Here is a 12001-nt window from a genome sequence, read left to right as displayed (position 1 = left end):
TATATATATATACACATTTAAGAAAATAAAAGAAATTAAATAAAAATGACAAATGCATACAACAACTGAAATGTAAACAAAATGAAAACAAAAAAATAAAGCTAAAAACAATTCAAAATATTAACACCTTAACTGTCACTCACATTTTTGAACATAGACGAGACATTTTCCAAACTTAAATTTGTATAATTCATGAACGAAAACATTTTGTAACATGATATTGATGTACCATTTTCATGGTACTGCAATGTTTGATTTTAAAATGGGTTTCAAAGGATGAATTTTGAGATTTAAAGTTTTCAACTGATATATCATTTCTGATGATTTATAACTAATACAAATCAAACTACATTAGTTTATCAGTAATCCTACAAAAATAACACTGAGCCAAACGCACATGCTAAAATAACAACAACTTACTGACACATAGTAAGAAAGGGTTATAAAAAATGAAACAGAAGTGAAACAAGTAGTAGGAATACTGTAGGGGTTTTGCTAGAAAAAAAAAAAAACTGCTGAAATGCAGCTTACAGTTTCCAGACAGACAGACAGACCTGCGAGAACAAGCTTTGCCATGTTTTTCCATTCACAAGCGCGTCCGCAGTTGCTAGGTAACAGTGTGTGTTCCGCATAAAGAGGCTCGTCAGAGGAAACATTTCGGATTTCGTTTTTGAATCTGCGTTTTTATAAATTGCCCAAAAATAAAATTTGACATATTACATGAATTAAACAAGTTATACTGGTGTTTATTTAACTATTTTTATAGCATTTTTAAAAATAATATTGTGGATACTACAAGCGGAACTATTGTGAGGCAGTAATCGTGCGCTCGCTGTTTCTGTCAGGGCTGCGCTCAAAGTGAGAGCTTTGCACAGCACACGTGAAGAGAGCAAATGAAGGGTAAGATCCTTACATTGTGATTATTAAAGTTTACGAGATCCTTAAAATGTATGCCTGTGCCATAATTAACCGCAAACATGTAAACACTGCATGGGTTATATAGCTATAGTGGCGCATTTCTTCAAGGATTCTGTACAAGGGCATGCGGACAATATAAGCACAAAGCGGATGCTCTCTTTATTAGTAAATGTATGTATTAATTAGTATATGTCTTTTGCTAATTTAAACCTTTTTAGCTTGTTCAATGCGTAAATGCGTCTGTTTATTATGGTTCAAAAAGTATTGTGGCTAATCACCCTTACGAAACAATAATATACGGAAACATGCTGAAAATAACAAATAAGGCATTATATATATATATATATATATATAAATTCTGTATATTATCAATAATTTAATACATTGGTTGTTAATATATAAGGAAATTAATTTTCTTTGCAGCAGGGCATACAGATAAGTGCATACAAAGCTCATCTGCATTTTTTTGGTCTCTTGTTTCTCATTTTCCTCTTGACAATAGCCCATAGATTCTCTATGGGGTTCAGGTCTGGTGAGTTTGCTGGCCAGTCAAGCACACCAACACCATGGTCATTTAACCAACTTTTGGTGCTTTTGGCAGTGTGGGCAGGTGCCAAATCCTGCTGGAAAATGAAATCAGCATCTTCAAAAAGCTGGTCAGCAGAAGGAAGCATGAAGTGCTCCCAAATTTCTTGGTAAACGGGTGCAGTGATGTTGGTTTTCAAAAAACACAATGGACCAACACCAGCAGATGACATTGCACCCCAAATCATCACAGACTGTGGAAACTTAACACTGGACTTCAAGCAACTTGGGCTATGAGCTTCTCCACCCTTCCTCCAGACTCTAGGACCTTGGTTTCCAAATGAAATACAAAACTTGCTCTCATCTGAAAAGAGGACTTTGGACCACTGGGCAACAGTCCAGTTCTTCTTCTCCTTAGCCCAGGTAAGACGCCTCTGACGTTGTCTTTGGTTCAGGAGTGGCTTAACAAGAGGAATATGACAACTGTAGCCAAATTCCTTGACACGTCTGTGTGTGGTGGCTCTTGATGCCTTGACCCCAGCCTCAGTCCATTCCTTGTGAAGTTCACTCAAATTCTTGAATCGATTTTGCTTGACAATCCTCATAAGGCTGCGGTTCTCTCGGTTGGTTGTGCATCTTTTTCTTCCACACTTTTTCCTTCCACTCAACTTTCTGTTAACATGCTTGGATACGGCACTCTGTGAACAGCCAGCTTCTTTGGCAGTGAATGTTTGTGGCTTACCCTCCTTGTGGAGGGTGTCAATGATTGTCTTCTGGACAACTGTGAGATCAGCAGTCTTCCCCATGATTGTGTAGCCTTGTGAACCAAACTGAGAGACCATTTTGGAGGCTCAGGAAACCTTTGCAGGTGTTTTGAGTTGATTAGCTGAATGGCATGTCACCATCTTCTAGTTTGTTGAGATAGTGAATTGGTGGGTTTTTGTTAAATGTGAGCCAAAATCATCACAATTAAAAGAACCAAAGACTTAAACTACTTCAGTCTGTGTGCATTGAATTTATTTAATACACGAGTTTCACAATTTGAGTTGAATTACTGAAATAAATGAACTTTTCCACAACATTCTAATTTATTGAGATGCACCTGTACGTATTTAATTCTGTGTTTTTCTGATTCTAGAAATATCAAGAACTTGCATCCAACCTGTGACCCTGTCGGAGAGCACATAAAACGAATGAACGGTAAGATCAGTTTCAGCCAAAATACACTACAATTGAGCCAAAATAAATAATTTGTTTTTTTTAATGATGATTTTACAGTAGTAACACAAACTGTAGTAAGTACAGAGGTTTCTATTTTTCTTTTTCATTTGTTGCAGCAGGTTAAACTTTGTCTGAAGCTTTGGAGAATCACCCTGTGCTTTGTGATGATAACATGAGCATGTATAAATCAGGTTTGGACATGCTCAGATGTGCTCTGAGATCCACGCCACTGTGGAAATGTGACTCTTTTATATGGACACAGACGTCTTTATGTTATAAAAGCAGAGGCTTTGCTGTGTCATCTCAGCTGGGGAGAAAAAGCACACAAGGACACACATTAAAACAAATCCGGTATTACAGTCAGAGTGGAGAAGAAGTTCTTAATGTTCAGATTAAACGAGCTGCTGCCTCTCCAGAGACCAGCGAACTCTCAGATAAAGCAGAAAGGACTCCTTTCTACACGCATTTGCAGAACTCTTCGTGCCCCACGGATGTGCTGGACACGTTGAAGCGGTTCCCAGCGTCGCATCAGCACCTCAGCAGCATCTTCTCGCGCATGTGGGAGAGCTCAAAGAGGATGACGGACGAGCAGCGGCGCTGTGAGCTGCAGCTGATGTTTGAGCACCCGGTGTTTGAGGAGGTCTGTGAACGCACCGTGACTGAAGCCTGGCGCATGAGGAGCGAAGATCTGGCCTACAGTCTGCTGGCCATCGTCAACCTGGGAGTTTCACAAAACACAGGTGTTGTGCAGACGCTGCTGCGTGTCATACAGGTGAGTGAAGTCCTGAGAATCTGATCACTTTGGAGGTTTTGTATTCTGCTGAAAATATCAATCTTCACATATTCATTAATTCACACATTAAATCTCAATCATGGATGCTGTAATAGATAAAATATTTGATTGTATAAGTAGATTTATAAAAAGTTTGGAATAATTCAGATTTTTTACATCTTATAATCTGATTTGCTGCTCAATTATTATTGGTGCTCAGTTAATAATGGTTCTTATTATTATCAATGTTTACACTTAGAGGCTTTTGCATCTGAACTCTTCATATACTTATTTTACATATTATAAAAAAACATTTATATACTTTAATATTTTAAATCATAATTTTCACAATTCTGTGTCTGTGTTTAGACAATTCTTAAAGGGATAGTTCACCCAAAAATGAAAATTTTGTCATTAATTACTCATCCTCATGTCATTCCAAATCCTTGCTGTCTATGGAGGGTCAGAGCGCTCTCAGATTCCATCAAAAACATCTTCGTTTGTTCCGAAGTTGAACGAAGGTCTTACAGGTTTGGAATGACATGAGGACATGAGAGTAATTAATGACAGAATTTTCTTTTTTGGTTGAACTATCCCTTTAAGAGTATCCAGTTTCAAGTAATTCTTTCTTCCTAATAGAACAGCTAATATTGCTACTTTTATTCAGTGTATCTTATTTCTGTTGTATTTAAGTTCATGTGTTTATGAAGTATTTACTGAACTGACCTTGTTTTTTTTCTGTTTGCCCCATCCAGGAGCGGCTGAATCAGTTTGATATAAGGTCTCTTTCGGTGTTGGCTTCCTGTATTCGGGAGATGGAAAACAGTAGGAACGTTCAGGCCCTGAGAGAGGCTTTAAGGTTTGAAAATGATTACAGCCCAAATATGAAATGATACATCTGTGTGTATGTTTTCATTCATTTGTGTTCTGATTTTGGAAGGTTGTTGCTGAAGGATCGTATTCCTGAGATCCAGAATGTGCTTGTTCTGCAGAGCATGATGCGCGCGGTGGGAAAAAACTCTCCGATACTTCTGAAGAATGAGCTGGCGGTTAGATTACAATTGATTTATTATGTATATCACCTAAAATGTATCGAATGTACAATTTGATGGAGTCTCAGTTAATTTTCTTTATTTAAAGCTCATAAAAACATGCCCAGGTCTAATTTACTCCAATCAAAAGGATAAAAACAAGTGAAAGAAGAAAGTCATATACACCTAGGATGACTTGAGGGTGAGTAAATAATGGGCTAATTTTCATTTTTGGGTGAACTATCCCTTTAACGACTGTATATATTCTTGTTACAATTCTTATTAATAATTTTACATTTTAATTAACTTTATAAAAAAATTTTTTAATTTTAAATTCTTAGTATTGTAATTCACTTTATATTCTCAATATTATGTTGTATTTTACTCCTACATTTTTTCTATGACCATGATGGCTAAATATTTATTTATTTATGCAAAGTACAATTGCTTATATTTTGAACTGAAAAGAAAAAAAAAACATGACATGTCACCCTTGTATACAGCTATCAAAGGAGAAATGATGATGCTGAGTTTGTAACACCCTTCAAGACTTTATTGCCATTTGTAAAATAAATCCACATATACAGATGTCAGAATGAAGTAGTGGCTTATCTGTTCTCCCTCAGACCAAAGCTCTGTCGTTGGCAGATGGGTTTAGTCCACCCAACACCCAGTACATGTTCTCCAGCCTGGCTGCCAAAACCTTTGAACGATGCATATTATCAACCATCATTTCAGTTATTGGCCATAATAAAAATAATGTGCTATTATTGGCCTGAATATATTGGTGCATTCCTGCCTTAAACATTACAGTGTCAGAGCAGAAAGGTGTGTTTATTATTAGTAGTAGTGGTCTATGATGAATTACATAATCCGCTTCAGTGCAGTAAACTGTGCAGGATTGTTTTTTTGTTGTTTATTAATTTGTTTTGTTTTTTATGTTTTCCAGGTGATTCTCTTTCTAGTAACATTTGAGAATCTTTTGTTCAGACCCGTGGTCTTGTTGGATGCATTTGCAGAGAGAATCATTCAGAAATCCGAAAGTCTGACCCTGAAAGACCTTCTTTCTGTTTTAAAAGTCTTTTCGCTCCTCAATCACGACCTGAAAGAGAAAAAAACACCGTAAGCTGCTGTTTTGATTCTTAATCACTTACACTTACCATTCAAAAGTTTGGGGTTGGTAAGATTTTGAAATGTTGCACATCATTTGACAATTCAAATCCATATTTTATCAGAATATTTACTGTTAGCACTTGCTGCTTTTTAATTAGGTTTCTGGCCAGTGTAACAATGGTCTTGGAGTCCTACCTTCCAAAGATGTCTCCCACAGACCTATTGAAAGCCATCCACTGTCTGGGATTGCTGGAGCACTTCCCCCAAACCCCACTGGAGAAACTGCTACAGAAGGACACTTTGGACCAGCTCCTAGAGAAAGGTTAGTATCTCCACTTTTTCTCTTTCTTCATCCATAAACCATCACACTTCAGCTGTGATCAGTTCCTGTGTCCTCGCAGGCAAACAGTCGGATAAGATTCAGAGGTGGCTGCACACGTTGGATCTGTGTTTGCGACTGGATAAACCTCAGCTGCCGCCCTCCCTGACCTCTGTCCCAGACCAGCACATCTCAGTTCCTGCTCCTGCGGTCACAGCCAACCAGGAAGTGCTCAGTGCAGTCAGGAGCATTGTGGGAAATGATGCTGTTCAGGACAGTGTGCTGGAGCAGAGCATTTATTTCATTGGTGAGATGAACCTCATGTTACTGTGCAGGTTTCTTTTTTTTATAAGTTCAAGCTTAGTGTTATATTGCTATTAATGAATTAAACCACAGCAAGGAAGTCGGATTCAAACTAAGTAATATTTTTAGATGAATGTAATAATGTTAATCAAACATTATTTATATAACACCTTTCAAACAAATCTAATGCAATTTAAACTAAGTGCTTAGAGCAGTGGTCACCAAACTTTTTAGGCCCAAGATCCCTGACCTCGGCCTTTATGAACGACAAGATCTACCTATTGAAGAATTGATAGAAAAAGACATCCCAGATTGTACTTCAAATTTGAGGCCTTTTACTTAGTATTTTAATTAGTGAAGCCCTTTTGCACCTTTCACAACTTTCACACAGCGAAATGAATATAAGCCTCTGGCTGAAGGAAATGTAAATTCACATCTGTACAGTAGAGGGCGCACCACAAACAAACACAAGTGTTGCCAATTTAACTTTTCAGACTACCCTAGCAACTTTTTTTCTTCAAAAAGCACCTAGCAACAAATTGAGCAATTTTTAAAATTTATTTGGCAACTTTTAGTAACTGTGACTCAAATGATAAAAAGGCGATCATTTTTATCTGCATTACACACACACAAAAATCGTCTAGCAGGACACATATCATGTGAGTTGCAATTGTTCATTAATAATTGTTCATTTATGATAACACCTTGTTATTAGTTTGTACCTGCACTTGTTAATCAGTTTAAAAATATTGTAGAAAAATTGAAAAGTTACTGGTAATTTTCTGCTAGGACATTAAAAAACCTGTAAAAAATCAATACAGAAAATTCCTATAAATTATCACAGTACATTGTGCCCTATTTTACAGACTTTTCTTGAAGTGTAGCATACTAACTAATCCACTGCTTAAAAATATAATTATTCAGAATGTGTAGTTTTACTAGTTAATAAGAAAATAGGCCTACATAAACTATAATCGTAAAAAAATGTGTAAATGTTCAATAATTCAATGTTGTATTTAAAAAATATATATTATTATATTTATATTTTAGTTTCACTAACACATCTAAATTAACATTTCAAATCATATTCATAATCATATTTTTGCTGAGATTTGAGTGATCTGATTGTATATTCTATTCAGTTTTGCGTTGTGATTAGATAACGATGCATTTGTGCAATGGCATCACAATATCATTTAGCAACTTTAGCAACAATTTGTCCAGCCTTTAGCAACTTCCCCTGAAAATTAGTTGGCAACACTGAAACATTTCTTCTGTGCGGCCATTCTAGATTGCATTAAGAATAGGACACAGGAGAAGAACGTTCAACACAACAAACACAAATCTTATGTTTGTCTAAAGCAGTGGTCACCAACCTTTTTAGGCCCAAGATCCCTGACCTCGGCCTTTATGAAAGACAAGATCTACCTATTGAAGAATTGATAGAAAAAGACATCCCAGATTGTACTTCAAATTTTAGGCCTTTTACTTAGTATTTTAATTAGTGATGACGCGCTCATAGCTGATTCAGAATTCAGATTTTCTTTTCTTTCTTTCTTTTTTTTTTTTACTAGCAAATTGGATTCTGATACTGATACTGATTTTTAAGCAAATTTATTTATTGGCTATTTGCTTTATAACAAACAAACTGGCTTTAAACAAAAATATCTAGCCATTTGAAATTAGAGGCAACCACTGCATTTTAATCATGATCTGCACGGGCAGTTGTTTTTGATTTGATTTAGATTAATTTCAGGATTTAAAACTAAAACAGAATGGTCTGACTTTAGGTGTTATTTATTTATTTGCTACATAAAACATCTGCACGAAACAAAAACAGCAGGTTTGAATGAGACGCACTCTCTGACAGCAGGTGGCGCCTATGAACAGGGTTGCCAGGTTTTCGTAATATTTCGCATTCCGGGGGATAAAATACACGTTTTTCGGCTGGGATCTTCCAGTAAAATTCACATTCCAGGGACTAAATATCACGTTATTGGGGTCGCTTCAACCCGCGGCAACAGTGTTAAAGTAGCCCAATTCCGCGGGAAAACCGCGGACTTGGCAACACTGCGTTTGCACCGACCGCAATATAGCGTTTCCTTGGTTACGGAGAAGAAAATGCCATTGCCATCGACACTTTTCTCAAGACAGTTCCCTTCTGTCTCGCGATCGACGGGTTGGTGACCACTGGCTTAGAGTAATAAATTGTGAGAAAACAGGCCAAGTTTACTCCAAAATGAAAAGATTAAAAACAAGAAATTTGATTTAATTTGCATAATAAAAATTTAAAAGATTTTTTAAATGTTTCTGAAAGAAGAAAAATACAGTAAAACAATAATATTGTGAAATGTAATTACAATTTAAAATAACTGTTTTCTTTTTGAAAATGTTTTGAAATGGAATTTATTCCTGAGATGACAAAGCTGAATTTTCAGCATCATTACTCCTTCATAATTTAATAGTATTATATTAATCAAACAATCAAACTTTATTTATATAGCACCTTTCAAACAAACCCAATGCAATTTAAAGTATTTTACAAGTGATGGAAAAAAATCAATCTCAAGCAAGCATTTCCAAGTCCAATTGACTTCATACGCGAAAGGTTAAAAATGAGAACTTCTATTTTGCATAATAAAAAAAATTGAGTTTTAGCACCATTAAGATGTCAAATACAATGCAAAATACTTTACAAGCGTAAACAAGTTCTGGACACAAAATACAAGCAACCAAAAGAAAATCGAAAAAGAAAATAGTTTCTAATAAAATGGTAAATGTTTTAAAATAGAATAGAATCAAATAAGAATGATCAACAATTAAATGTTGATAAAACAGAATAGAATAGATATAAATTATACATAACTTATAAATAAATTATAAAATTATATAATAACTAACAAATCATAAAACAATAAGTGGGTTTTTAATGCACATATTAATTGCATAATATTAATATAATAAAATTATCATATAAATTAATAAGCTAATATACCTTATTTTGCATAATCAAACCTTTACTTTACTTTTACTTTTAGTCATTTAGCAGACGCTTTTATCCAAAGCGACTGATGGATACAATCAAATCCCTGCCTACATTTCCCACTGAACAATTTGTTTCACTTAGAAACATGTCACATTATGGCTGTTAAATACGTTGTGGCATTTCATGTTGGAGTAGACCGTGTGCATATTGTTTGAAATGTTGTCTTGTCTTTGCTTTAGACTGTGTGATTACACTGCCTCATCAAACAGAAGAAACCTGTGGCCTCAGCGCAAAGGATTCTGGGTCACCTCAATGTGCCCAAAGGTAAAACAACACAAAACAGCTGTGATGTTTATATGAAGAATCCCATGCTGATCTCACATACCTAGATGTCGAATGCTAGAAAGTAGTTTTGCAGACATATTTAATAGCTCTTCTTTGTCCTTTTGTTTCAGGATTGCGGTGGTCTGCGCCCCACATACTTCATTTTGCTTTGGTACAACACATCCTCGAGCCAGCTTGGTTATCAAACTTCGCCATCTTGAAAAACTTGGTTATAAACCTGTTTTGGTAAGTCCCCCCCCACCCCCCAATTCTTCAGATATACACTAACTAATTCCACCAAAACCTGATACTTGGGCAGTATTTTTGGTATAGAAGTGACACTGTTTTTTAGTCATGTATCATAGAAATACTATGGTGTTATGAACAACAAGAGGGATTTAACCAACCATTTAATTTCTGGTTTTCCATTTTGCATTCTCAGTAGTATTCCTCATATATTTCATGTGTTTAGGTTCCTGTCCTTGAGCTCAACTCTAAAACTGAGGAAGAGAAGATTAAAATGCTACAAAAGCTCATTTTTCCAGCACAGGAAATACCGAACAACAGTCCAAAAACAGAGTGAAATTCACTGTTCCTAAGAGAGCAATTCTGTGGTATTTCATTTCCCCTCACGCATGGGGGACATTTTGATCTTACTCCGAGACAACCATTTAATTTCTGGTTTTCCATTTTGCATTCTCAGTAGTATTCCTCATATATTTCATGTGTTTAGGTTCCTGTCCTTGAGCTCAACTCTAAAACTGAGGAAGAGAAGATTAAAATGCTACAAAAGCTCATTTTTCCAGCACAGGAAATACCGAACAACAGTCCAAAAACAGAGTGAAATTCACTGTTCCTAAGAGAGCAATTCTGTGGTATTTCATTTCCCCTCACGCATGGGGGACATTTTGATCTTACTCCGAGATGGATACATGATGCATAGTATTTATTGATGTATAATATCAATATTGTACAGTTATGTATTCTTCCTCCAACACCGAGAGATTGAAATCAATGAAAGAATAAATATGAAGCAAGTTTTTTAATAATAAAAAGCTGATTTTGCCTCTTTTTTTTTTTTCAGTGTTTTATTTCTGTGGTTTTATTTTAAATTCAGCAACATTTTTATATACAGTATATGAAGAGTTTGGTTCCAAAACATGACAAACGTCATTTAAACAAAAAAAAAATATATATATAAACTCATCACCATTTTTCTCTAAATATATTTCTAAAGGTGCTGTTTGCATGAAATTTTCATCAGATGTCAGTAAGAATCCAAGTAATCCATACATACAAAGAAAACCAAACAAATAAGTTCAGAAATTAAGTTCTGTGTAATAAAGTAGAATGACAGAGGAAAAGTATTGAACACATGAAGAAAGGGAGGTGCAAAAAGGCATGGAAAGCCAAGACACCAGCTGAAATCTATCAGTAATTGGAAAGCAATCCTGGCCCTAGTCAGTGGAAATTAATATTAGCTGGCTCACTTCAGTCCCAACTGATGGCTTATAAAAAGGTGTCTCATGGCCAACGTGTCACACAAGAAACATTTCATGATGGGTAAAAGCAAAGAGCTCTCTCAAGACCTTCACAACCTTATTGTTGCAAAACATACTGATGGAATTGGTTACAGAAGGATTTCTATACTCCTGAATGTTCCAGTGAGCACTGTTGGGGCCATAATCCGGAAGTGGAAAGAACATCATTTCACTATAAACAGGCCACGACCAGGTGCTCCTCGCAAGATTTCTGACAGAGCAGTGACAAAAATTATCAGAAGAGTTTTCTAAGAGTCAAGGATCACCTGGAATTAGCGGGTACGATTGTTTCAAAGATAAGTAAAATAATTAATGCACTCAACCGCCGTAATGGAAAAATGTACCGAGACATTCTTGATAAAAATCTGCTGTCATTGTGGTGGCTCTTGCCCTTTCTCCGAAGAATCACTCTTGAACACTTAGGTTTTGATGCCAGAAAAATAGACTTTTATTATCAGAGAGATAATGCAGTCTAGAGATAATCTGCAGAAAATCTCCCGAGTCTGTGTCTGGACAGTCTTTTATACAGGTTTTTTACTTTAAGGCGTGTTCTATACATTTCCTACATCCTGTCATTGTTCACCTTTTTTTGGCTATGCGTCCAATCTGTTTCCTGCAAGCAGACAGGAGGCCTCAGTTTATGTTACGTTAAAGGAAGAGGCTCCATCATATATTTTTTTGTCTCATGTCAAAACAGGCTTGATACATAAATGGCTATATTCACAATGATTGAACTTGATTCATTCTTATTTTGATTAATAAAAATCTTCTACACCATCTACCAGGATGATGAAGATGAAACAAGGGTGGACATTCTAGCAAGACAATGATCCCAAACACACAGCCAAGGAAACTCTCAATTGGTTTCAGAGAAAGAAAGTAAAGCTGCTAGAATGACCCAGCCAATCACCTGACTTGAATCCAATAGAAAATCTATGGAAAGAACTA

The 12001-nt window shown here is 35.8% G+C and overlaps 1 protein-coding gene and 1 pseudogene across 1 annotated transcript; one reads left to right on the top strand and one right to left on the bottom strand.

The window, feature by feature from the left end:
- The window catches only part of LOC107706832 (putative malate dehydrogenase 1B), a 4221-nt pseudogene extending 3645 nt beyond the window's left edge, over positions 1–576 (bottom strand).
- Positions 577–826: 250 nt separating this feature from the next.
- Positions 827–10156, top strand: LOC107706831 (FAST kinase domain-containing protein 2-like). Its single transcript, XM_016510662.1, has 12 exons — positions 827–900; positions 2582–2643; positions 2781–3436; positions 4192–4295; positions 4377–4485; positions 5094–5204; positions 5417–5589; positions 5739–5902; positions 5982–6206; positions 9428–9512; positions 9644–9758; positions 9985–10156. The coding sequence occupies exons 3-12, from the start codon at positions 2837–2839 to the stop codon at positions 10093–10095; spliced, it is 1797 nt and encodes a 598-aa protein (XP_016366148.1). The 5' UTR covers positions 827–900; positions 2582–2643; positions 2781–2836; the 3' UTR covers positions 10096–10156.
- The last annotated feature ends 1845 nt before the right edge of the window (positions 10157–12001 follow it).

This window comes from Sinocyclocheilus rhinocerous, unplaced genomic scaffold (assembly GCF_001515625.1).
Source record: "Sinocyclocheilus rhinocerous isolate Xijiao unplaced genomic scaffold, SAMN03320098_v1.1 scaffold2610, whole genome shotgun sequence".
NCBI lineage: Eukaryota > Metazoa > Chordata > Actinopteri > Cypriniformes > Cyprinidae > Sinocyclocheilus > Sinocyclocheilus rhinocerous.
This window is presented reverse-complemented; position numbering and strand designations above follow the sequence as displayed.